Here is a 26,762-nt window from a genome sequence, read left to right as displayed (position 1 = left end):
ACCCCCCCAGCTGCAAGCCCTCTGAAGCGATCCGCTTGAGAGGCAGCCAGGCTCCTTACTGTGCATCCGCCTTAATCCTTTGGACAGCTTGCATGGGTAGCTGTTATCCAATTGTATAGATAAGGAGGCACAGTGACGAGCTTGGTATTGGGGGTTAAGCACAGTCACTGTTGTCACCCAGCTTGCCATGACAGCACGGGATTTCCTTCTTAAAATGCTGTTTCTGTTGGTGCCATTTTCTCTTGCATCATTCTACCTGGTTGGGTGATTCTAGCTGACTGTTACCAGCAGCATCCTACTCCCTGGTGTGTGTACCAGTGTGACGCCCACACTTGTTTCATCTGCCCCTGCCCTTTCTTTTATTAAAAATTGATCCATGACTGAGGATAACTGAGGGGGCTGTCCTGGCGGCCGAGTAGGCCAGCTGTCCAGCCATCTCATCCTCACTCAGGCTGGCTGATTGCAGTGCACAAAGGTGTTAGGGGCACTCTTGGACCTACTGGCCTCTGGGGGTGCTATGCAAACCTTCATAAGCATCTGTGATCTACCTTTTTCCTTTTTTTTTTTTCAAGGCTGGACTGTGCAGCCTGTGGGATCTTAGTTCCCTGACCAGGGGTCAAACCCTTGCCCCCTGCATTGGGAGCACAGAGTCTTAACCACTTGACTACCAGTGAAGTTCTTATGATCTGCCTTTTACTTGTAGCATTCCTTAAACTGCTCACAGTATTGCACTGTCATGAGGTAAACCTGTCATTTCATCAGACCCCTGTGCTGCTCTCTGGAGTGGGCAGCGGTCTTTGTCCTGTCCCTACCCCAGAATGACCATCCAGCTGATGAACAGCATGCCTCTTTGTGGTGATCACAGGGGTAGAGTGTGTTTCAGTGAGCAGCAGCTCGATACAGCCTTACCTGGTCACATGCTAGCCCCCTAAAGCCTTGAAGGCAGGTGTTTTCTTATATTTTTAAAAGGCAGATGACAAGAAGGCAAATTAGTGAACTTTGGATTTTATATCAAAAATATATGTAGCAACAACAAAAAAATGTATGCAACAATAGTGTTCAAGTTGAGAGTTTGAATATAACCTTCCCAACTTTAATTCACCATTATGAACTTTGTCTGTCTGTGTAGTCTTCTCATCTGTAAATTGGAGGCCAAAGTAGTAATCGCTCATGTTTATCATGTACCCAGCATTGCTTTCCTCAATTTGCAGGAGCCTGCTCCCAGACACTCCATGCCAGGCCAGCTCCAGCCCTACTGGATGAAAAGGAGGTGCAGGTGTTGAGTAACTGCTCGGGTCCCTGAGCCCATAAGTGGCAGAACCGGGCTTCAGCCCAGGCAAGTGACCTGAGAGCTGCCCTCCCACCCCTCCTGGACTAGGTACCTGCCCCACAGACCTCTTGGTCTAGAGCACGTGTGCCCCAAATGCCTGTACATGGTGAGCATGCCTAGGCTGTAACTGCTGTGTTGGTGAAATTTCTGTGATAATCACGAGGCCTGTCACCAGTATAACTGCAACAGCAGATGTGTGTGTCTTGACGCTCACCTCTGACATCAGACATCTCTTTACAGATGGCTTGTCACCGGGTGGTTGGTGCAGCTCATACTTGGTTTCGTGCTGGATTTGACAGAATGGTTGGTTTTGGTTCTGGCTTCAGGAAGCTGGCCCACTGCTTCATCAGAGACAGTCAGCCCACAGTGGGAACCCTGGGCTGGCCAGCCCCAGGGGGCGGCCCTGGCTGGTGAGACACAGAAGGCATCGTGGCTGCATCTGCCACGTTTTATGGACTTTCACCCACTGTGTGTGTCTTAAGCTTCCATTCATTCTGGAGTTGGAGAGTCCAGTCCACTTGCTAGGGGTGGCGCTGCCCCCAGGGTGATGGGTCATTGGGTTGTCAGTGTCATATCCTGCACTGCTCAGCGCCCGGGCTCTCTTGAAGCCATAAGTAGGTCTCTCAGCCTGCACACTTCTGAGTGACTGATTTCGGTCACAGGCATTTTCATGTGATGTTCATAGTTGAGGATTTGAATGTTGTGAGGATTCTTCCTGGTGGTCATTCACGAGAGTGGCCTTGTCCCTGAGCCTGTCTGCCTTTTCTGTCATAGAACACGTCCCTCCTCTTCTCCAGTCTGCCTGCTGACGCACAGCCTGTCCACTGAAAGCCAGGGGCAGCGGATGGCTCCCTGGGTGGAAGGGGCCTGTGACTTCAGCCCTCTGAGATTGTCGGCGTTCTGAGTGTAGAACACCAGTACCCAGAAAGCTCCGCTGCCCATTGCTTTTATAAGAAACACTTTTGCCTTCCACTGTCTAGTTTCATATTCAGCTTTGGGAATACGTTAAGGTTTTCTGGAAATGTTTGGTCATAGCATGGTCCGCCCAGAATCTCTTGCTGCAGCCTTGCGCATAGGTGAGCACCTGTTAGCTCCAGTGCTGAGATGGCGGGTATGTCTCTGTGTCTGTCGGTCATGCTCTGGGTGTGAGGGTTCTAGCTCGCTTTAGGCCCCTTTACACTGAGGCAGTGTCGCCCTGCTGTTTGCGCCTCAGGGACGCTGACCAGGAGGGCCAGGGTGGAAGTGAGGCACTGCCATCCACGCTGGGCCGTCGACAGCCTCCTCTTGGAGTCATAGGCTTTTGAGAATGTTCGACTCTCCTTGTATTCAAACATGTAAGTTACTTTGATCAACTTCTGACTTTTTCCTTCTGACTGAAAGCATTAGGTTATGAAAGAAAATCATTTGGTTTCTGGACATAAGTCACAACCAATAAAATTAATTCCACAGACACACTGACCACTCTGCCAGGACTGAGGCAGCACTCGGTTTATTCCTCAGAAAGGCTTTGAATGTGACCCTGCTGGGGCCTTTCCGTTTCCCCCGGGGGTGTTGCTGAGCCCGTGCCGGTCAGCCTGTTGCTCCCTCTGTGGGGCAGATGTCCACTGTCTTCAGTACAGGAGCACACGCACTCAGTGAGCAAGCGTGGCTTAGCTGCTGCTCTCTCATGGGTTGGTCCTCCCTTGGACACTGATGATGGCAGTGAGTCCTTCTTAAAGAGGAACCTGTTTTACTCACTTAATTGTCTCTCTCTATTCTAAGGCTCACATCACTGTCGCTTTTTATTATTCTTAGAATTAAGGAAGAAAGGTGTCATCTTTAGAAGTTGCTCTGTTTTCCTAGCCAATGTAGAAATTCTGTACATTTGACATTCATTTTAAGTTAGGAGCAAAGGTAGCAGATGACCATGATACTCGGCAGCATCCCTTCCACATCTCCCATGTTGGCTGATTCTGCTTATAATCAGGTGCATTTCTTCAGATGCACCTGTGGTCATCAGTGGCCATTTCTCCTGCTCTGCAGTGTACTAACGTTTTCCTGCTGGAATAGATGATGAGCTCAGGGTTACACGTGCAGACCATGGGTGTTCCTGTGTATCTGTCCCTGCTCTGGGGAAAGCTGGCCCTCCCCTGCCTGAGGAGGTGTCCCAGGTCCTTTTTTCCAGGTTCATCATGGATTGTAAAGGAAGATCCCTTCAAAGAAGAGGGGTCAGCTGTCTTTGGGACACCAGTTGTGTCTCATCTTTAGTATTTTTGTTTTCAGTGAAGTTTTTTTTCTGAGGGTCGGGCCCTGGGGGGGGCGGGGGGTGCGCACCAAAGCAGCTGTCCCTGAAGTGCTGGCTGGTGGTCCCTGTCGTCACCTGACAGGCCCTTGCTCCTGCTGTCCTGACTGAAGCTGCAGCGTCCTTGTCCTGCCCAGTGTAGTGTGCTCCTGTCCCTGTGTGACAGACTGTCCTGCACTGTCATCTTACAACCTGAAGGGCATTGGCCTCTATTCCCTCCTCCTCCCTCTGACTTTTCTTTGTCCTTTTACCTTTATGCTGTCAAGGCATATGTTTACGTTGGTCTGTAAGTTTACTGTTGAAAATCCATAAGTTATTCCCACTTGTGGAAACATTGTTTAAACAGAGCCTGATCCCTACCCTGATGAGGTTTCCTCCCAGAGTAGTGCCTCTCTCTCCCCAGATTCCTAACAGCCATTCTTACACTATTAGCCTGTTTCTTAGCTCCTCTGTGTTCAGACTGCCCATGATATGATGTGTTATTTTTGTGGCCTGGAACTTGCCTCTGGGCACTCCGTCCTCCTGCCCCTGGCAACACAGTGGCTTTCCAGGCTGCCTGTCCAGCCACACTTCTGGGATGACCAGAGGTGGGGAGGCTGCAGTGCCCACGGCAGCCCTAGAAACTGCATCTCAGGGGAGCAGAGACAGTGAGTGGCCCGCTATGGCCTTGCCCTACTGCCTCCCCTATGGCCTTGCCCCACTGCTTGCCCCTGGAGGATCACAGAGCACGCCTGTCTGCACACCGGGAGGTGTTACTCTGGGGATTACCTGCTCAGGGCTTTTTTTTTTAAATTTTTGGCTGTGCTGGGTCTTTGTTGCTGTGCAGGCTTTTCGCTGGTTATAGCTAGTGAAGGCTACTCTCATGCATGGACTTCTTGCTGTAGTGGCTTTTCTTGTTGTGGAGCACAGGCTCTAGGGCTTCAGTAGTTGTGGTGCACAGGCTTAGTTGCTCCGAAGTATGTGGGCTTTTCCCAGATCAGGAATCCAACCTGTGTCTCCTGCATTGATAGTGGATTCTTTACCACTGAGCTACCAGGGAAGCCTGGCCCTGCTCTTTTTTAAAGACAATTTTTTAGAGCCACCAGGAAAGATATTATCAAGGCTTTTAAATCTACCTTGTTTTCATAGTAGATGGCTTGTGTTAAAACATGATTGTTTTAATTATTATGTAATGGTATGTGTAGAAGTAACAAAGAGTTTGTAGCTCTTGTAGGAATTTTTGAGACTACCTTAGGTAATTTTGAAGGTTTTTGAATACAGTATCCTTGGAATGAAACCTAATAGAGAGCCTCCCCACTCCTCCTCCCAAGACCTCTCAGAGCGAAATGCTAGTGCACCTGCTGGGCCCAGGGAGAGACGGGCCGCTCTTCAGGGCTTCTGGGACTGGCTGGCATCACTTGGATGAGCGGAGCTGGTCTGTCTCTCACGCTCGCCCAGGTTAACTCCAGGTGGAGAGGTTACCTGTGGACAAGGCAACAGAGCTTTAGAGTGCAGTGTGGGAGAAGTCACTGTGGATTAGGGGATAGAGAAGGATTTATTGAACAAAAATGGGGGAAAATAGATTGATACATTTACAAAGATTTGATATATTCAGTTACATAAAGATTAAGAGGGCATTTCCTGGTGGTCCTCTGGTTAGGGCTCCACACCTTCCCTGCCGGGGGTGAGGTTTTGGTCCTTGGTCGGGGAGCCACGATCCTGCATGCCTTGGCCGAAAAATAAAGAGTGAGAGATGTGCTACAGGGTAATGGGCAAATAGATAACATTACTGAGTGGTTCGTGTAGGAATGGGTAAGGTGGTCAGTCTTAACAGCTTTTACCACAATTGATAAATGTGTAAACTTGAATTCATGATAAATAAAAAGAGAGGGGTGGGAATTGGGAACCCTGGAGTGCCCACCGTTGTGGGGTGTGGTCGGCCCTTCTCTCAGACTCTAAAGTCCCACTTGTAGGTACACATCCTACAATAGTTCTTCCTTACCTGTTTTTGGTGAAGGACCAGATTATATTTTTTGTAATTTCCAGTGTGTTACAGGCTGATACTTTTGTGAACTACAACAAAAATGACCAGCTAGAGGAATAAGTTGCAAACCAAATAAGAAACACAAGTCCAGATTTTTTTTTTAAATTTTTTAAAATAAACACACAGTAAAATGGACCTTTTCTTGATGTACGGTTGTCTTGAGTTTTACTTTATTTTTGATGGTTTATTTATTTTTGGTTGTGCGGGGTCCTTGTTGTTGCACAGGCTTTCTCTCGTTGTGGTGATCAGGGCTGTTCTGTAGCTGCAGTGTGCAGGCTTCTAATTGCGGTGGCTTCTCCGGTCATGGTGCACAGACCCAGTTGCTCCATGCCATGTGGGATCTTCCCAGATCAGGGATCAAACCCGTGTCTCCTGCAGTGGCAGGTGGACCCTTAATCACTGAGCCACGAGGGAGTTTTGATCCATAGAAATTTTTGTGACCATCACTCTACTCAGGGTGTGGACCATACTCATCTGTAGCCTCCCCGGCGTCCATTGTTCTCTCTGTAGATGTAGCCTTGTCTTTTCGAGACCATCATGTTGGTGGCATCGCAGAGAGTACAGTGTCACCGAGAACGCTCCTCGTTGTATGGCAGGCGCTGCATTCCTTTTCAGGGATGTCCGTGGTGTTCATCTTCCAGTTTGTTACCCTTTCACAGGGATGTATGTGTTGTTCCTGGGTTTAGTTACTATAAATATTCATGTACACGTTTTCTGTGTGAACATCAGTTCCCGTTTCTCTTAAATTAATGCTTAGGAGTGGGATTGCTGGGTCATGTGAAAGCCTATTTTTATCTTTATAGGAAACTTGCAAACTCTCTTCTAGAGTGGCTGCCCCATTTCCTGTGCTGCCAGAGTGTTCGAGTCTAGCCTCTGTCACCCTCACCAGCACTTGGTATTGCTGGGTTATTTTTAATCTCTCTTGATACATGTGTGTGTAAATGTGTGTGTGTGAAGTGACTAAGTCACTTCACTTGTGTCTGACTCTTTGCAACCCTGTGGACTGTAGCCTTTCAGATTCCTCTGTTGGGATTCTCCAGGCAAGATTACTGGAGTGGGCTGCCATGCCCTCCTTCAGGGGATCTTCCTGACCCAGGGATCCAGCCCACGTCTCTTATGTCTCCTGCATTGACAGGTGGATTTTTTACCGCTAACACCACCTAGGAAGCCCTGATAGGTGTGTGATGGTACCTTATTGTAGTTTTAAGTTGCATTTCCCGAATGGATAGAGAGGGTGTCTCCTCCTGTAGATACCTGGTGCTGTTCTGACAGTTGGGGAGTCTTGCTGTCGTGACCTGAGCCAGCAGGGCATCACCCTGTGCCTGGTGCTGCCCTAGGGAGACCTGCCAGCAGGAATTGTTCAGCAGGTTGAGGATCCAGTAGTAGCAAGACCTGGGAATGGCCAGGCATCCTCCAGTAGAGGAATGGATTGATAAGTTATGATTTGCCCCCAAATGGGATTTGTTCAGTACTAGGAGTGCATGAATTCCTAGGAATATATCTAACAAGGAATACATGTAACATACAACTAACATACATCTAACATACAACTAGGAATACATCTAACAAAAACAAATCACAGAAGGCTGCATATACTGTATCGACCATTTTTTAAAGCTCAAAGAATTAAAACTAAATAGTTTTTAGGGAGAAATTATATGAGGTAAGTTTCTTTAAGCAAGAGATTGTAATGACATTGCTTCAGGTATATGGGAAGAATGCAGGACGTTTCACAGTTACTGGTAATTTTCTAGGTTTTAAATTGAAGGGTGGGATGGTGGTGATTTTTTTGTTTTTTTTTTTCCTCACAATGCATCATGACTTCCATGTGGCATATCTTCCTTTCTGTGTATCATAAAACATCTAAAACAGAAGATGTTTTCACATCTGTTCTTTCGAAGTATTGCTTTTTCCTCCAGTAGTAGGTTGAATTCAATAACGACACCTCATGAACAGTCAGCACTTGCTGAGATCACACGTGGGGATCAGGAGTGCACGCCCCTCTCCCTTGAAGATGTTTATGTCTTCCCTGAGCTTGGTTGTGGCTGTGAGGATGGGCTTTTTGTCTGTTCATTTGTTTTGTTCACTGCTACCTCCCCAGGTTTGAGAACAGGTGCTTCATAAACATTTGTTGAACAAACGAACAACACAAACATTTGCTCAAGACCCAGGACAGCTCCAGAGGACTCAGTGGGCTCCGCTGCACATCGTGCGGGTGCCAGGACAGGCTTCCGGGACCTGGGTGTCACTGCAGGGTTGGGAATCTAAGGAGAGGCTCCATGTAGGAGGGGGCAGGGCATTAGAGGACTCCGGGTGCTCAGGGTTAGCAGAGCGTGTTGTCAGGCCATAAGGCCCAGTGGGTGCAGTGGCAGGAAGAGGCTGGTGTCAGGCTGGGCCTGTGTCCAGAAGGGCCTTGTGGGATAGGCCAGGGGCTGGGCTCTGACACTGCAGCCACTGAGCTGGTGGGGAGGACCTGAGTGGGATGTAACAGGAGCAGAGCCATGCTTCACACACCATCCTGGTGCTAGCCTGGGAGGACTGGCTGTATCCTCCAGAATCCTTACCAGACCCTGGCACTTGGGGTTGACGAGCTTGGACTAACCAGAAGGCTAACTTTTGAAACGTGTGTGAAAATGGTGAGAAATTTACATTTAATAGTTTTTATGCTTGGACAGCATTTATTCCATGAAAACATCTGTTCAAATCATGTTCATAGCAGCTGTTTTTTTCTTAAAGGGCCAGACAGTATTTTTAGCTTTCTGGTGACAGTCTCTGCTGAGAGTAGCCACAGAATGGAATGACAGGCACATGGATGTTTTTCTGTGTCTCCATGAAAGTTGTGAAAACAAGCACCTGCTCTGGCAGATTGCAGACTTTGATGTTTCATTTGGTTTTATGCTGCTGTCTAATTTATGTTGAGTCACCTTACTTACAGCAGGTGCTAGATTGTTTTTCCTGTTCTTAATTTTTGTATAAATGGAGTCATTTTGTATTTAGCTTGTTTGTGTAACACATTGTGTTTGAGATTTTATTGCTTGTGTCAGTATGTCCTTCTTTTTTATTGATGAGTAGTGTTCTGTATAGATTAGACCAGAAATGATCAGTTCCCCTGTTGATGAGCATGTGTATGGTTTACTTTTCTTAGAGCTGATGTTGTCCACTTCACACAAGACATCTGCTCCGCCCCACCCCACTGCTCCTCTGTGCAAAGGGCCACATAAACCCCACAAGCCAAGACCTAGAATTCTGCTCCCAACAATCCTGTGGTGGTGGTGTTTTTTTAACAAAAAGAAAAAAAAATCATCTATTACCTACATGCTTCCCATAATGGGAAGCCTGTGGCCTTTGTTCCTTCTAAAGATACTGGTTTCTCTCTGGTGTTGTTTGCCCTCCATCCAGGTAGCTCTTGCTGGTGTCTTGTATTTTAGGTTTTGTTATGGGTTTTGTCATGGGTTCTCTTAGTCTCTGCTGGAAAATGTTTTCACTTCAGCCTTTGTTTCTGAGTGATGTTTTTGCTGGAAACAATTCTGGCCTGACAGGTGTTTTATCTCTGCACCTTCACTTTGGGTGCCACTGCTTTCTGGTTCCTGTGACCTCGGTGAGGAGAGTTGAGATCATGGCCCACTGACCTCGGTGAGGAGAGTTGAGATCATGGCCCACTGCTCTGTAACATGTCTGTTTGCTCTTGAGCTCTGGTTTTCAGCAATGTGGCTGGTGGGTCTTGGCTTGTTCTCTCCATATTCATCTGTGCTCTGCAGCCAGGGGATCTTACAGTGGGCTTGTGTTGCCTGTTCCCCTCACACTGCTCCAAGGCATCTGAGCTCATCTGCCTCAGCCACCGCTCCCTGACCTTGGGGTGGAGTCTCCTGCCCAGCCCCCAGTGTGCATGTGAATACTTTTGAACCCTGTGATCCTGAAGAAGGGTAAATACCCTTTGCCCTTTGAGACAGATGTGTGTCCTGTGAGCAGAGTCCCCGTCATTGGCACCCAAGCAGAGCGCATTGGAATTGGTCTTTGTTGATTGGGCATAGGGCTGCACTGTTGCTGTGCCAGAGTCCATACCCACCAAGGTGATGGAAGGGACTTCTTCCTCGGGGCCAGTTTGTACTTCATCTCAGGGCAGAAGCTTGCAAAGGAGGGGTCTCACTTCCCTGTCCTTTGATAGACGCTGCAGCTGGTGATTGGGGGCAGGTGTGTGGTGCTGAACTGTGGTTGTTTTGACATGCTCGTCCTCTGCCCGTCCAAATGCCTGGTGCCCTGAGCATGCTGAGCGAGTGGTGTCTGGAGCTTGGGAGTCCCAGCTGGGGTGCTGTGCCCCCTGGGAGTCCTGGGACTGCACGGTGACAGTGGCATTGGATTTGTCTTGTTGGTTTGAATTTTCCCACTTGCCGGCTGGCGGCTTTCCGGGCAAGTTGCCAGAGCTGACAGTGCGTAAACCATGATTGGAAGTAAGCAGACAGGATGACAGTGAGCACTCTGGATGGTTTCTGAAAAAAATGCTGTCACCTAGTCCACAGCTTTTCCAGCAATTTTTTTGTGGTAGTAGGGGTGGGGATGCAATGCTCTTGCTGCTGTCTGGCCTAATTGCTTCGTGTTGTGACGAATTTCTTTGAGTTTTACCGTCTCGATTGGAAATGCATATTCATAATGTTTCTTGCCCACGTCTTCGTTTTACATTTATGCCAAGTTAACTTTGAGGACTAAAAAAGAGTCACAGTGACTACGCCTACACTTGCTCACAGCACACAAACGTAAGCCCATTCACAAAACCCAACTTCCCTAAAATGAGTCACAAGAGAGCCATGATTTGACCCCTGGGGCAAGGGTATGCCGGTTGCCGTCCTTAGATCTGGTATCTGGGTGCACACTTGTACCCGTTCTCTTAGACACAGGGTGTTTTCATGCCTCAGAGGCAGAAACTTGCAACGTGGTGGTGGAGACTGTAGATTTCAGGCCCATAAGACAAGTATTTACTGTCTTGCCCTTTACAAAAAAGCTCGCATGCCAACTCTAGAGTGATGATAATCCTTTGACAAATAGCACTGAGCAAGCCTTGACGTTCAAGTCTGTTCTGACTTTTACTGTACCCAGCTTGCTGAGACAATTAAATTAGGCTTGAGCTGTCCAGACTGATTGCTGTGCTGTCAGTGATTTTATTCAAATACAAGGTTATTTAGTCCCTTACTCTTAGTGTTTGTGATGCCAACTCTAATGATACAAAATTGGCTTGGGGGAGTCCATGCAAGGATGTTCTTGGGTTCTTAGGAGGGTTTGCAGTTGACTGGACCCTGGTTGTCAGGATCCTTCATTTACGGCCCTTTGATTGGCTCACAGCCAAAAACACATCCCCGGATGGACAGCTTGCTCTTGAGCGCTAATGAGAAAGGGCACTGTAGGGACTGTTGGAGCCTTGCTTATTGTTAGCACATGGAGACAGGTCCACACCCCTAGGGCTGAAGGCCCTGAGGACCAAGAAGGCTGAGTGCTCAGTGAAAGCAACAGCCCGGCATGCGGAAGTTGTGTGTCCTGGACGTGAGTCATGACAGGTGCCTCAAGTTCATGCAGTGCAGAAAAGCCTACAGAAGACCATGATTTAAAAAAAACAATAGTATGGGAATAGTGGTAGACAACGAAGTCTTTTATTTTTTTAATTATTTATTTACTTTTTATTTTTGGCTATGCTGGGTCTTCATGGCTGTGCATGGGCTTTCTCTAGTTGTGGTGCGCAAGGGCTACTCTTCTTATCAGAGCACAGGCTCTAGACACACAGGCTTCAGTAGTTGTGGCTCTTGGTCTCTAGGGCGAAGGCTCAGTAGTTGCGGCTCACCAGTTTAGTTGCTCCACAATATGTGGAATCTTCCTGGAATCAGGGATTGACCCTGTGTCCCCTGCATTGGCAGGTGGATTCCCATACACTATACGCCCCGGGAAAGTCCAAGAAGAAAAATTTAACCTCTACTCCCTGGTGCTTTTCAGAAACAACCAGATCACCAGACACAATCTGAAGATATTCACATTGTCTTTTAAGTAAAAGCGTTTGTTCCAGTTTTCCTTGAATTTGGCAAACGAGATGGAGGTGATACCAATGAAATTGCTGCTCCCTCACCTTTACCCAGGGGCAACCATGGGGCTTGCCCCACTGTATCGTCACCCCCACCATGTGGTCCAGGAGGTTCACAGTAGGCCTCTTGCTGCTCCTCAGTTGGGTTCTTGCATTTCTGTGCATTTGTCACTTGACTGCAGACCTGTCACCCTGGCTTCCCGTCTTAACTGGCTGGATTTTATCACCACCTCGTTTTTTTGGAAGCTCTTGGTTCCCAACAGTCTTGATCTGTGTGAGCATGAGCCTGCTCTTCTGTGGGGAGAACCTGCCTGGTGGTGCCAGTGTCTACTCCGAAGGTCCTGTCCTGCCCCACCACACTCTGGTGCCGAGCGTCACAGGGGCTCCAGCTCCCGGTTGGGGAGGGGCAGCTGTGGGTACCAGGGACTCAGAACGTGGAACCTGGTTTTTAATCCCTGGGTTTGAAGAGATGTGCTTATTTTTTTTATAATATTTTTATTTACTTATTTATTTGGCTGGGTTTCAAGAGGTATATGGCAACCCACTCCAGTACTCTTGCCTGGAAAATCCCATGGACGGAAGAACCTGGTAGGCTGCCGTCCATGGGGTCGCTGAGGGTCGGACACGACTGAGCGACTTCACTTTCACTGTTCACTTTCATGCATTGGAGAAGGAAATGGCAACCCACTCCAGTGTTCCTGCCTGGAGAATCCCAGGGACGGCGGAGCCTGGTGGGCTGCCGTCTATGGGGTCGCACAGAGTCGGACACGACTGAAGTGACTTAGATGTAGCAGCAGCAAGAGGTATATTTATTATTAAACAAATATTGGCCTTAAAATTTGGATATAGTTGCTGGCAGTTCACTGAAGTTAAGAAATCTAACTTTAAGGTTTTACTAGTCAGTGGTCTGTCTGTGCGTGAAGAGGCAGGTGTGAACCACAGAGACTGGCTCACCCTGACTCATCCACTTGTGTGTTGTGTTTCCTTGGGGTGGTTTTGTCGTAGACCAGGAAATTCTGCCACTTGGTGCAGGAGCATGGAGGTCTCAGGCATGTGGTGCTGGGGAGTCTTGACTTAGATGCTAAAGTTTCACAGGGCATTCTCGTCAGTCACATTAAGTAGCTGGCACCTCTTAAAACTCAACACTCAAAAAACTATCATGGCATCTGGTCCCATCACTTCATGGCAAATAAATGGGCAAAAAATGAAAACAGTGACAGACTTCTATTTTCTTGGGCTCCCAAATCACCGTGAATGGTGACTGCAACCATGAAATTAAAAGATGCTTGCTTGGAAGAAAACCCGTGACAAACCTAGATGGCATATTCAAAAGCAAAGACATCACTTTGCCAGCAAAGGTCCGTCTAGTCAAAGCTACGGTTTTTCTAGTAGTCATGTATGGATATGAGAATTGGACCATAAAGAAGGCTGAGCACTGAAGAATTGACGCTTTCCAATTGCGGTGCTGAAGAAGACTTTTGAGAGTCCCTTGGACAGCAGGGAGATCAAACCAGTCAATCCTAAAGAAAATCAACCCTGAATATTCATTGGGAAGACTGATGCTGAAACTGAAGCTTCGATACTTTGGCCACCTGATGTGAACAGCCAACTCATTGGAAAAGACCCTGATGCTGGGAAAGATCAAGGGCAGGAGGAGAACGGGGTGACTGAAGATGAGATGGTCGGGTGGCATCACCAATACAATGAACATGAGTTTTAGCAAACTCCGGGAGATGGTGAAGGACAGGGAAGCCTGGTGTGCTGCAGTCCATGGGGTCACAGAGTTGGACATGATTTAATGACTGAACAACAACACAGTTGATGATGTAGTTAACTTCTGTGGAGCAGATACGAAAGTATTAGTTATTGGTATTTTTCTGTGGGTGGGCTGTAAAGGGGTTATTCAATAGGAACTGAGTAGCTGAGAATAAAAAGTAATTTGTCAAAGTTGTATTTTCTAGAACAGTTCTCAGGACCAAAAAAATTACTTAGCAAGTAGTAAATAAACTTGACACAGTCATGTTACTTCTGCTGTAGAGTAAATTCTTAGTAATGGAGACTTAATGAGAGTATGCTGTCATTAACATCATTGAGGGTTCTGAGCTCCCTGCAGGCCCTGCCCTGGTAGTGAGGAGGTATGTCCTTGTTTCTAATCCAGATGAGGAGATAAACGCCGAGTGCGGCAGTGACCTGGCCATGCCGACAGCTGGAAGCTATTAGAACTGGGCTTACCCTGGTTCCAGAGCCCATCAGCTCTGAGATGGCAGTGAGGCTCGACAGTGACACACCAGCGTCGCAACGTTCTTTATGCCCTCTGGTTTGGCTTGGATCCTGACCGCACCTCTCTGTGCTTCTGTCTGTGCCTGTGACAGTTGTCGTTGTGCCTGGGGGAGCCTGGCCCCTGAGGAACCCAGTCTGGAGGGAGTTCACGTGCTTGTGTCCTGGTTGTGATCAGAAGTGACCCTCCTCTGAAGCGGTTGCCGCCACTCTTCTTACCACATGTTCTGCTTTTCCTGTTTCTTGATTTCCTTCCTCATTTTGCTGAAATGCTGTCCAGATCGTTGGTTTGTTCAGGATACGCAAGCTGTGCTTTTCCCGAACTCCTGCATTGATGGACTCTTAGGACGAAACTCCTTTCTTCTTAGAGCTGGAAGCATGTTTTGTTTGGGGAACTTCTCAGCGCCCAGGACATGGATGTTTGACCTTGCTGCTCTGCTCGGCGGGGCTGCAGTTTGCACACTTGTGTTTTCTGTCAGCACTGATTTTGTTTTTGGTTGACTGTTTTTTTCTCAGTTGGCCGTATTCTCTGCCTTTCAAATTCCCACTAGATGGAGCTTCTCGTTTTCTACTTTGCATATGCTGGTTCCCTTCCGATGCTCCTTGAATCATGCCTCCTCTGTTCTCTGGCCTCTAGCCGTTACAGGCAGTTATGCCCTCTGCTTTGTTGACAGCTTCCCTGCTCAGATGGTGATTTCTGGAGCCTGCATTGTCTTTCTGTGCTCCTTGTGGTCATAGCTTGCTGTAATTTCAGTCTCTGAGGATAGTAGAACTGTTTGGGGCAGTTTTGGGTTTACACAAAAATTGAGTACACTGTTCAGCGAGTTGCCTTGTACTTCCTGCCTCTGCCCCCAGTCCCAGTTTTTTGGCATTGAGTGGTACATTGTTTAGAGTGATGGTCTAACATTGATACAGATTAACTCAAGTCCACAGTTTACATCAGGGCTCACTCTTGGTGTTGCACATTCTTCTGATTCTGACAAATGTAATGATGATGTGTATGTAGCATTGTGGTATCAGAATAGTTTCACTGCGGTAAAAACCCTCTGTGCTCTGCCTGTTCATCCTCTCTGCCCCCAGCCCCTGGCAAACACCGGTCTTTCTAGTGTTTTCATAGGTTTGTCTTCTCCAGAGTGTCAGAGTGGTAGAATCCTGCAGTGTGTATGTAGCTCTTTCTAATCGGCTTCCTTCACTGAGTTAAATGCATTTAGGCTGCTCTGTGTCTTTTCATGGTTTGGTAGTTCATTTCAGTCAGTGCTAAGTAACACTCCACTGTCTGGATGTACCACAGTTTTTTATCCATCACCTGCTGAAGGACATCCTGGTTGCTTCTGAGTTTTGGCAACTATGATATATATATATATACCAACTTATTTTTAAGTAGTAGCTTATAATCACACACAGATGGTTACATTAGTAATGAATTTAGAAATGATGTCTCTTCTTTGAACTGCATGCTGTTTCGAAGTGTATTGTTTTCATAGTAAACACTGAGGTTTTCCTAGATACTTTCCTTTTGGGTCTCTAATCTGTTCGTGTTGGGGACATACTGTATACGAGTTCAGCCCATTTAATTTTTTTTAATCTCGGCTGTGTGGGTCCTCGTCGCTGCACACAGGCAGCTCTGGTTGTGGTACACAGGCTTATTGCAGTGGCTTCTCTTGTAGCAGAGCACAAGCTCTAAGCTGCAGCTCAGCCGTTGTGGCGCACGGTCTTCGTTGCTCCACAGCATGTGAAATCCTCCCGGACCAGGGATTGAGCCGTGTCCCCTACATGAGCAGGCAGATTCTTTACTGCTGAGCCACCAGGGAAGCCCTCTGTCCATTTAGATTTTTGGAAGCTTGTTTTAAGGCCCATCATGTAAAAGTGTAAGTTCTGTGGAGGTGGGTGTCACACAAGTAATTGGGTAATGTTGGTTGATAGTGTTCTTCAGATTGTTGGCATTTTCCCTAACTTTGTGTGTGTTTCTGTTCTGTCAGTTTCTGAGAGAGGGGTGTTAAGATTTTTGTGACTGTGGAATTGTCTGCTTCTCCCCTTATTTGTCAAAACTTTTTTATGTACTTTGAGACCCTGTTTTTAAAGTGTGTCTCTTGCATTTTTATCCATTTGACAGTGTCTTGGTTTCACTGGAGCTTTTCATCTGTAGAGTTTCCTTCTCATTTTTCTTTCAGCTTTCTAGCTAGGCCCCCTTATGTTTTTACTTAGAGGTTGCTCAAGGGATTGTGGTAAACATACTTAAATTTTTATAGCCTACTTAGGGTGACAATCGGAGAAGGCAATGGCACCCCACTCCAGTACTCTTGCCTGGAAAATCCCATGGATGGAGGAGCCTGGTAGGCTGCAGTCCATGGGGTCGCGAAGAGTCAGACACAACTGAGCGACTTCACTTTCACTTTTCACTTTCATGCATTGGAGAAGGAAATGGCAACCCACTCCAGTGTTCTTGCCTGGAGAATCCCAGGGACGGGGGAGCCTGGTGGGCTGCCGTCTGTGGGGTCGCACAGAGTCGGACACGACTGAAGTGACTTAGCAGCAGCAGTAGGGTGACAATATTGTAGCATTCAGAAACTGCCCCTTATCTTAACATGGGACCACTCCTCACTCCTTTCTGCTGCAGATGAATGTGTTGTATTTGTGTGTGTTGTGACCCCCACAAAGTGCTGTAATTTTTTGCCTCAAATAGAATCAAGTCTGTCTGCTCTGGGCTGGGAGTTTTAATCTGTACTTTCTGATATTTTCTCTGTGTTCTCGTTGTAGACTAGCGTGCCATGGCAGACCAGAGACAGCGCTCACTCTCTACCTCTGGGGAGTCCCTGTACCATGTACTGGGGCTGGATAAGAACGCAACCTCGGATGACATTAAGAAGTCCTACCGGTAAGAAGCCTCCACCCCAGCAGCTCCTGCATGGCTGTCTTATATCTCCCTGTTTCCCTGGCCTACTTGCAGGGTCACAGTAGCAGTTCTATTGTATCTCATGATTGTTACCTTAATGTTTTCTGGGCAACAGAAAACAGTCCCTTGTATAAATAAATTAAAAAAAAAACACACAGTCCTTACATAAATAAATCTTAAAAAACTAAACTAAACAGCTCCTTGCGCGTCATTTGAACTCCCTGCCCTGGAGCAGAGGCCTGGGGGGCAGGTCTGAGTGTGCTGAGCTGTGACTGTGGGTTAGTCTCCACACCCTGGGGCGGCCTTCCCTCTGAGCTTGCCCCACCCCCACCCCATGCAGTGTCTCTAAGACACTGTCATTGATGCAACCACCTGACACAGTCCTTTATGGTCTCCCTTATCTCCTTATCAGACAAATTTAAAAAGCCTTTGCTGCCCAGTCCCTGCCCTTGCCTCCATTCGACAAATGTTCAATGAACGTCCGGGACACTAGAGGGCAGCAGTAGGGTTGGCAGCTCCTGGGGGAGATCAGAGCAGGCTGCTTGCAGGTCAGCTCTCACAGGGCACCTGCTCCTCTGTGGATGGCTCTGGACGATTGCAGAAATTTCTGTTGACCCTGGCGTTCTTGAGTTCTGTGGAAAGTTAGCAGGGGAGCTGGTGACGGGTAAATGTGTCTCTGCTAGCCCTCCATCCAGTGGGTGAATACAAAATGCACGACCAGCAGATGGTTTTGGTTTGCAGGAAGCTGGCCTTGAAATACCACCCTGACAAGAACCCTGATAACCCGGAGGCTGCAGACAAGTTTAAGGAGATCAACAACGCCCACGCCATCTTGACGGACGCCACGAAAAGAAACATCTACGACAAGTACGGCTCACTGGGGCTCTACGTGGCCGAGCAGTTCGGGGAGGAGAACGTGAACACCTACTTTGTGCTCTCCAGCTGGTGGGCCAAGGTGAGGCTGCGACTCCCACACTCACATCCTGGCGGGTGGGTCTGGGCATGTGGCAGGCTCTTCATCCCTGTGGATACAGCAAAGGTCCAGTCCCAGCAGCTTTCGCTGGCCTGGGGCCTGCCTGCAACTGACCTGGATGCACAGAGTGGGGCCTGTGCTGAGGGGTGGCATCCACAGCATTTTCTTTTATGTGTCACTCTGATAGAAACAGGAAACACACTTTTGTCATCACAGTGTGGAGAGATTTGTTTTTGTGATTGAGAAGATGTGTTTGAAATGTCTACCTTGAGAAACTTGAAAAGTTAGTATTGTTTTATATGTTAACATTACTTGATTTCCTGATTTTATCCAAAGCATATGCCATGTAAGGCCTGAGCGTGTGGCTCACTGCTGGGCACTGTGCTGTTGGAAGCCAGTCCGGCGGCTGCCAGTTCCCCTTCCCCCCTGCCCCCCTTCAGAATTTACTCTTCTTATGCAGCTGGTCTTTTCTTCTCCCTTTCCTGTCTTCCTGTCTTAATGTTCTTTATTCTTCTTGATCTGGGAAAGAATCCACTGTTGGTTGAGGACCCCTCTGTAGCTGGGGTGGGCGGGGGTGAGGGCCAGGCCCCAGCTTCCTCACACAGCCCTGTCCCCCTCCCCCCAGGCCCTGTTCATCTTCTGTGGGCTCCTCACCTGCTGCTACTGCTGCTGCTGCCTCTGCTGCTGCTTCAACTGCTGCTGTGGCAAGTGCAAGCCCAAGGCGCCGGAGGGGGAGGAGACCGAGTTCTATGTGTCCCCCGAGGACCTGGAGGCGCAGCTGCAGTCCGACGAGAGGGGTGAGTGCGCCCACCGCCCGGGTGGTGCGCGAGGGGCGGGCCTGAAGCGGGCCCTGAACGTGTCGCCCTGTCTCGTCAAACAGGAGGGCACTGACACTGTGCGGGAGTGTTTGTGGTGGCAGCGGGACGGTTGAGGTGTGAACGTGGACGCTGGAGGTAAAGCAGGCTCGGAGGGCTGTCCCCGCCGCAGACTGTGGCGGCCGAGTAGGCGGGGAGGGCCGAGGGCCGAGGCCGCTGAGGAAGGCCGTGTGGGGCAGAGGTCCAGGCAGCATCACCCTTCCGAGTGCTTGTCCTAGACCTCTGACCCCAGTCGAGCCACCAGGCGGCTGAGTGTGTCACACAGTGTCGGGGGCCGTGAAGCTCACTGGCCTGACCTCACTCCATGTGCGTCGCTTGCTTGCAGAGGCCGCAGACACGCCGATCGTCATCCAGCCGGCCTCTGCCACGGAGACCACCCAGCTCACGGCTGACTCCCACCCCAGCTACCACACCGACGGGTTCAACTAAATCCAGGATCAGTCAGCACCCGGCCACTCAACCTTAGAATCATGAACTGTAGTCACAGAGATGGCGTGGGAGCCGCCCTGGCCCCAGGAGGGCCGCGCCGACCCGCCTCTGTGCCCGCCCATCCACCCCCAACACATGAAGTGCGTAGCATGCAGTATTTAAAGCAGTTTAGCTACGGTCTTCTTCATCTTCTGTTGTTTCCTTTTTTAATAGCATGTATGGGTTATGTCCATGTCTGTCTGTGTTGTGGGCGTGTTGCAGCCAGACTGCATTCACCGGACGTGGGGCTGCCTCAGGACTCTCAGGCAGGTTGGCGTGGCGGGTGGATGGCCCTTGTGGTCCCTCACCGCCAGGTGGGCTCAGGCGGGATAGGCACTCTGTTTCCTGTTTTCATGGGGGCCTGAGGCAGGTGCTGCCTGATGGAAGCTGTGGGGTCTGCTCCCTGCCCTGTCTGCCTACCTTGCAGCCACAGACAGGGCCTCTGGACTCACTTGACAGGAAGGAGCTGGGCCTGGCTCCCAGTCCCGGGGTGTTGCCCTGTGGTACTCAAGCTCACCTCATCTGCTTCACCTCATGGCAGGTATTCCCGTATCTGACCTGAGGCCCCTGTGCTTCAAGTGTGCTCCCTCCCCTGCTGGGACGTCCCTGCGGCCTCCATGCTCCCCTTCCCTGCACTGCCCTCCACATTCCTTCAGGCCCACCTGGCCTCTTTGTAATCCTTTCTTGGACCTCCAAGAACCACAGATGGTATCAGCGGCCCAATTAGTGGTGGTCAGAGGGGCTGAATCCAGGCTGCCGGTGGCGAGTGGGCTGCATAGCCCTCTTGCTTCCCGCCCCCACCCCACCTCCAACCCACCTCCAATCCACTTTCCTCCACCTGCTCCCTTTGGCCATTGTGGATGGTTTGGGAAGTTAGAGACATCGAGCTCATGGAGGAAGGACCAGCTGGACCAAAGGCACACTCTGGGGAGAGGGTCAGTCCCCAGGAGGCCTCAGTGCCCTTGGCTCATTCACCTGCAGCCAGACCACAGAAGCTTTCTCACCTCTGTCTCAGCACCACCACCTGTGGACTGTCGGAAGCCAGTCTGTCTTGTCTGCGTCTAGCCCTGGGGTAGTCCACCACTGTGAGAACTTGGAGACATGCTTGTGCTGGGCCTGTGCCACACCTGCACCTCGAGACCTGTGTGGCCCAAGCAGGTCTGCCTGGTTTCTGCAGAATGAACCTAGTGACCACTGGACTCCTCCTCAGTGTCCAGTGGGGGAGGTTGTGGGCAGGGGCTGCACGTGAGGAGGTCAGACGCACCAGGACACCCTCCCAGAGCCACTGTCCGCCACCCCACCTCCCACCCATGGCCCCAGCTCACGCGCTGTACTGTGCTCTGCAATCACCAGGTCCAGAGGCACTTAATGGTATTGTTTTATTTGGGGTTTTTGCCTGTGAAAATGATCATGAAGACATTCAGTGAGAGGTGAGATAAATGCACTGGTATTAAATTAGAAATAACCTGCTAAAATCAGACTTCTTAAAAGAACACGGAATTGGTTATTTGACCTGTCCAGGACCAGGGAGGAGGCTGGTCTTTGGTGCCAGCCCCAGGCAGACATCAAGAATTCAGCCTGAGAGCAGGCCCTAGTCAACCATCCTGTTTCTGGAAATAGCTTAGGAAATGAGTTGTTTTTCCCCAGAATGGCCAAAAAACAAGTTCAAAGCTTGGACTCTAGCAGGCAGGCAGCTGCCCCTTCTACAGTGGGTGGGTGTGTTGCTTTGTGGGTGGAAGACTCCAAGACCCACCCCCCCACATGTCAGGGTGAGTCCCTTGCCAGGTGTGTCTCAGTTCCAGAATCTTACTGCTCATCTGCTAGAATCGTGACGATCCCCTGGAGACCAGGGTACCGTGGAAAAGGGGCAGGTCTGCAAGTTTGTTGAACCCACTCTCCCACAGAATTGCAAAAATCTAGTAAATCATGATGACAATGACAACAATTCTCCTGGTGATGGTAATGATTGCAGGAGGCCCAGGTCCCCAAGGAGCCAGCACCTGCTGGGTCTAGACCACGCCCCTTCACCTGACCCTGACTCAGACCCTGTGTGTCCTGCGTGTCCACTTTGTTGATCTGGAAGCAGAAAAAGTCTGGGAACCTTCAGGCACTCACCCTGACTGGAGACCTAGGCCCCTGGCTGTGTTTCCCTGTTTTATGTGGCCCGTGTTTCCCTGGTGAGCAGGGTGTTGTGTCTGCAGCATCCCCTGTTCGTGTGTTCAGAGGGGACGACCCTCTCCCTGCTGTGGCGGGAAAGGAGAAGTGCTGTGGCTAGTGCTGGGGTGCCCTGTGGTGCTGCAGGGGCATGGGAGTGGCTGAGGGGTGGTCAGAGGCTGGTGGCCTGTAGATTTCTGTTTCTGCTTGGTGACGTGGTCTCTTGTCTTCCTTGGGTGTTATTCTGTTTTCAAACTGCTTCAGACGTTACCGCTCGTGCGTGAGCCTTCCTGCTTCTCTGATCAGTCGAGCAGCCAGCACCACGAGGAACCCATTAGGGAACATGGACATGGCGCTTCTGCTCCGGGTGGGGCGGAGGACCTGTTCCAGGGCAGATGGGCAGCCTCCCTGGCACCTGGTGTGAGACCTCCAGTGAGTGAGTGGGTGCCCAGAGCCTGGGGGCCCTGTCCGCCCTTCCCTGGCTCTCAGCATGCCCCACCAGGGACACAGCTTGCTTGTGGGGTGTGGTGAGAGGGTGTGAAAAGTGACTGATCTCATTCCTTTCCCAGTATTCTGAGCTGTGAACCCATGTGACACAGGATTCCTGTTCTGCTTTTTTGGTTGTGACTCCTCCTGTGGAATTGGCAAAAGCTACATTTTTACTGTCCTTTCAAGCACGGTTGGCGTCGTCTCTGCTGTAGGTGTGGGCAGTGTGTGTACATATGTGTATATGTATATATCACCCAGCAGCGTGACTGCTGCCGTCCAGGGCAAAGCGACAGTACAATAAACGTTGGCTCCAAAACTGCCTCTGGTTTCTTGATCAGTGGGCAGGAGCAGGGGTCTGGGCAAGCTGGCCTGCTGCGCACAGAAGGAAACCCCGACCCTGCTGTGTCCTGGGATAGGTGTGGGTGGCAGGCCAGGTGTCAGCCTCTGGGGGTGGGGGGCAGGACTGCCTCCCTATCCCTGGGGACTCACCTGACCCCTGAGGTGAGTGTCTCAACCCCTCCCTCCTTTGAAACATTAAAACCCATTTTCTAGGCATCAGATACAACCAGTGACAAAGCCGCATTCCAAGGGGTCTCTCTCCTGACCCCAGACCCACCCAGAGGGTCCCTGTGAGGTAGGAGATAGATGGGCTCCAGCTTGGACATTATTCTCCTACCTCACCTCAGGGAAGAGGCTGGGCGTGGGTCCTGTGCTCAGCAACTTCTGGTCGGTTTTATCTCCTTGGAAATGGGATGGTGTTTCGGGTGGGCAGGGGAAGCAGTTTACACTGAAACCTGTATACGTTGTGGTTAGAAGCTAAATGCGGGTGCATGGACCATGGTCGTCCATGTGCTGGTTTGTCCTGCTGCTGGGGGTCCGACCTCTGTCCTGAGCCCGTGCACACACCTGGGGCTAGGCTGGGGGGTCACGGAAGTTTCCCATGGTGATGGTCTCTATGTCTGAATGTTGACCTATAATAAAGATTACTTGTAAAAAATAAATGTTTTCACTGCAGACCAGGTGTATGTCTTATTTAATGATCCCTGCATAATCCTATTTTGGGGGGAGTCTTACACTCTGGGGGCAGCTAACCTCCTTGGCCCTCCTGAGGTTGATGGTAGGGAGAGAGGGGCAGGTGACATCCTGTGCCCCATTGGGCACCCCTGGACACAGTACAGGCAGCCGCCTTTGTACCTGTCTCCTCACCCCCAAGACAAGCATCCAGTCTTGGGCTCTTGCAGGAGGCTCCGTCTCTGCCCCGTGGTGTCCATGTCTGGGCGTTCATGTCCACCATGTGTGCCTTCTCACATCAGGATGGCTCAGACCCTGGGGACCCTGGCATTAGGTGGCAGAGGCCACCCTAACCCACATGGCCCCTGGGTCTGACTCCCTGGCGCCACAAGACGGTAGGGAGCAGCTGCCTCCAGAAGCACCAGTCTCGGCTGCAGGTGTCACCTTGCACGTCGCAGGGGGGATTGGCCCCTCTTAGCTGTGCTCCTTAGGTGGGGGTGTTGATCTTCCTTCTGTGTCTTTGGTCTTAGTGAAGAGCAAGGCAGAAATGATTTGAAAAAAAATTAAAGCATAAAAATAATATAACAAACACCTGGAAGCACTATTTGGACATAACAAACATGAAGTAATTTAGTTTAGATTTTCCACAAAAAGATATGACAGGGACTTCCCTGGTGGGCCAGTGGATTTTTTTTTTTTTTTTTTTTTTCCCCAAAAAGAGGATTTCCTTGGTGGCACAGTGGATAAGAATCCACCTGCCAATGTAGAGGACATGGGTTCAATCCCTGGCCCAGGGAGATTCCACATGCCATGGAGCTACTAAGCCTGTGTGCCACAACTCCTGAAGCCCGCACACCCTGGAACCTGCACACCAAAACTACTGAGCCTGAGTGCTGCAAGTACTGAAACCTGTGTGCCTAGAGCCTGTGCTCCACACTAGAAGCCACTGCAATGAGAAGCCCGTGTACCTCAATAAAGAGCAGCCCCCACCCACCACCACTAGAGAGAGCCTGTGCAAAGCAAGGGAGATCCAGAACAGCCAAAAACTAAAGGGAAAACATAATAAAGACCCCTTTGTACCTCTCTCCCGGGTATCAGAGGTGGCCACTAGGCACTTCAGCCCACTTCTGTTTATGGTTTTAAACACTGCCTACCAGTGTCAGGGTAGCTGACGTTCCAACACTTTGGCCACCTGATATAAAGAACTGACTCTGGAAAAGACCCTGATGCTGGGGACAACTGAGGGCAAGAGGAGAAGGGAGTGACAGAGGATGAGATGGTTGGATGGCATCACTGACTCAATAGACATGAGTTTGGGCAAACTCAGGGAGACAGTGATGGACAGAGAAGTGATGTTGCAGTTCATGTGGTTGCAGAGTCAGCCACGACTTAGCTACTTACTGAACAACAACCAGTATCAGCTGAAATGTACCACTGATTTCTAAGATTTACATAAATTGTACAGCACTAAATCACTGAGAGTTCATTCAATGTAGGGTTGTTTTTTTTTATCCATGTGGCTACATCTGGTTATTTTAATTTCTGTACTGCATATATCATATGAATCAACCACAAGTGGTTGGTGGTCTTGTCACTTGAGGACACAGGTGGTTTTATTTCCTGGCTGATGAAGCAGAGCTGTGCTACCCTGGCCAGGGACTACCACTGGGCAGGCTCTGGAGACCTCCCTGTGATTGGTGGCCCCAAATGCCCTGCACATTCAGAGAGGAAGGCCCCTTCCTATCTCCCTGCCAGCCTGAGCATCCTCAGACGTTTTTCCTCATTTTCAGTATTTTCTACCTGAGATACTGACAGAAATAGGACGTGACAACACGAAACCAATGTTTAATGATGGGGATGCAGAGTGGTGGGCAACGGGACCTCCGCCCCTCCTGGCCCTTGTTTAGGAGGACTGAGGGCCCCGGGCATGGATGAAGTCCCCCCAGTGCCCTTTGTTCTTCTCTGCCCAGTCTTAGGACCCTGGGCTCTTAGCAGAAGTCGTGGTCGCAGCGTGTGGGTACGGTCTTAGGTACACCTCCCGCTTCCCTTCCCTGTCCTACCTCCCACACCCCCGGGAAGTACCGAGAGGCAGCCCCACCCAGCACGTGTTCGGCGTGTGGGGCCTGGCCACGAGGAGGGGCGGGTCCGCCATGGGGATGTGGTTGGTGACAGCGGCTCACGTCTCCCCACCCCCTCCCGGCAGACCTGGCGCAGGTAATCTGCGTCCAAGTAGGTTGAGCGCGGGGCCGTATCGCGTGGGCTCCCCTGCGCTGGCTCTGAGGCAGCCCGCCCCCTCCCCCGCCTACGTTGCCTTCGACGTCACCGCGTGATGAGCTTTATTCCAGGAACCCAAGCGGCAGCTGCAGACTAAGGCCCCGCGACGGGCCAGCGGTCCCGGGAGTTCTCCTGGTTCAAGGAAACCCGGCAACAACTTGGCAAGACGCGGCCCGGAGGGGAGCGCGGGCCACGTGGGCGCGGGGGGCCGGATGCGCCCGCAGTCACCTGCCCTCTTGGAGTAGCGTCTCCGGTGTCGGTCGGGCTCGGGGCCCCGAGGACCCCGCGCGGCCCGTCCCAGCGGGAAGATCCCATCGCTATGCGGTAACCCCTGTCCCTGGCGCGACCGGTCACCCTCCTCTCCAAGTCCTGAGAACTGGGCTTCCTCGGCCTCAGGGAGGCCCCCTTCTCAGACTCCCCAGAACTTCGGGGGGCCCCGAGGCAGCACCCGCGGCGCTCTGGACCGCGGCTCCTTCCAGTCCTGTCCGCTCTCTTTCCGTCCGGGAGCGCGGCCCCCAGCAGGCCCGGGCCGGGATACTCGGCTCGCGCTGGGACTAGGGGGCGTGGTGGCTGTTGGGGAGGGTCCAAGCCAGCGCCAGTCCCACCCCCAGACGCGTGACGCCGGGGCGGTTCTCCGCCCCCAGTTAGAAGACAGCCGGTGAGCTCCCGCGCCCAGGGCCTCGCCAGGGAACTAGGCCCACCCACCTGTCCGCCGCCCCAGCGGATGTATCCTCGCTCTGCTCTCCAGGGCTCCCAACCAGGGCCCTCCTCGGGGTCACACACCTGGGTCCCCGCGAACCCCGTTGCTAGTTGCCCTTTTCTCACCCTTCTAAGCACAGCTAAAACCCACCTGCTGCCCCCTGCCCTGTTCCTTCAAATGTGAATCCACGGCCCCCTCCCTTCCTGCGCCCGCCCCAGCTCTCAGCTTGACCTTGGAGGGTCTGGAAGTCTCCCAGCACCATGCAGCCTGTCGTGCAGCGTCTCTGGCTGCCTCGTACAGGGGCTCAGCCCTGAAACATGTACAAACAACTTTTCCTGGGACTCACCCTGGAGCACTTCAGGCTGTATCAAGCCAAACGCAGGACACTGGCATCTGGCGGTTTCTTCTTGACTCCTGGTGTCCCAGCGGAGAACTGAGACACTCTGATGGGTGGAATCCTTACCCAGACAGTACACACCCTTCTGCTGGAGTCCATGTGCCCCTCGCTGCTGCTGGGGAGGGGACGGCACCTTGCGGGCTGACAAACCTGAGATTGTCCCTGGATGCTCACCATTCTCAGGTTGGACAGTCCTGAAGGCACCGCCCAGGCGGCTGATGGGGCTTCCGCAGGCTCATTATTCTTTGGGGTTCCTCACCCCGTGTCCCAGGAGCCTCTGGACAAGTGAGGGAGGGGCTCGGGGTCTGTCCTGGCCCAGGCTCTGAGGGTCTCTCCAGGCTGCAGGCCCACCCTCAGCTACTCCTCAGGTTCGTCCCCCACCCCCTGGCCTCTGCTGGGGCCACAGCAGCCCAGGTGCCCAGAGAGCAACACAAGGGGCCACTCATCAGTCCCAGCTGGCACACAGCCTGAGCGGTTTGCCTGGGGATGGGCTTCTCTGGCCCCACCAGCACCACCCAGCTTCTCCTCATGCTGGAAGTCCCCAGTGGCTCCAGTC

At 50.9% G+C, this 26,762-nt stretch overlaps 1 protein-coding gene across 3 annotated transcripts in view; it reads left to right on the top strand.

Moving 5' to 3' along the window:
- The window catches only part of DNAJC5 (DnaJ heat shock protein family (Hsp40) member C5), a 29,205-nt gene extending 6,367 nt beyond the window's left edge, over positions 1–22,838 (top strand). The window contains exons 2-6 of one of the 3 annotated variants that reach the window (XR_008701588.1): positions 16,730–16,847; positions 17,607–17,820; positions 18,464–18,635; positions 18,719–18,791; positions 19,039–22,838. Coding sequence is in view for 2 of the 3 variants with exons in the window: in XM_055544443.1 (XP_055400418.1) it covers positions 16,741–16,847; positions 17,607–17,820; positions 18,464–18,635; positions 19,039–19,142 (597 nt within the window). In the remaining variant the exon portion in view is untranslated. Of the gene's footprint in view, positions 1–2,541; positions 2,665–16,729; positions 16,848–17,606; positions 17,821–18,463; positions 18,636–18,718; positions 18,792–19,038 lie in introns of those variants that run through there. The other 2 variants (XM_055544444.1, XM_055544443.1) reach the window with 2 other exon arrangements.
- Positions 22,839–26,762: the final 3,924 nt, after the last annotated feature.

This window comes from Bubalus kerabau, chromosome 13, assembly GCF_029407905.1.
Source record: "Bubalus kerabau isolate K-KA32 ecotype Philippines breed swamp buffalo chromosome 13, PCC_UOA_SB_1v2, whole genome shotgun sequence".
In the NCBI taxonomy this organism is placed as follows: domain Eukaryota; kingdom Metazoa; phylum Chordata; class Mammalia; order Artiodactyla; family Bovidae; genus Bubalus; species Bubalus kerabau.
The sequence above is the reverse complement of the archived record's forward strand: the minus strand, read 5'-3'. Positions and strand labels throughout refer to the sequence as shown.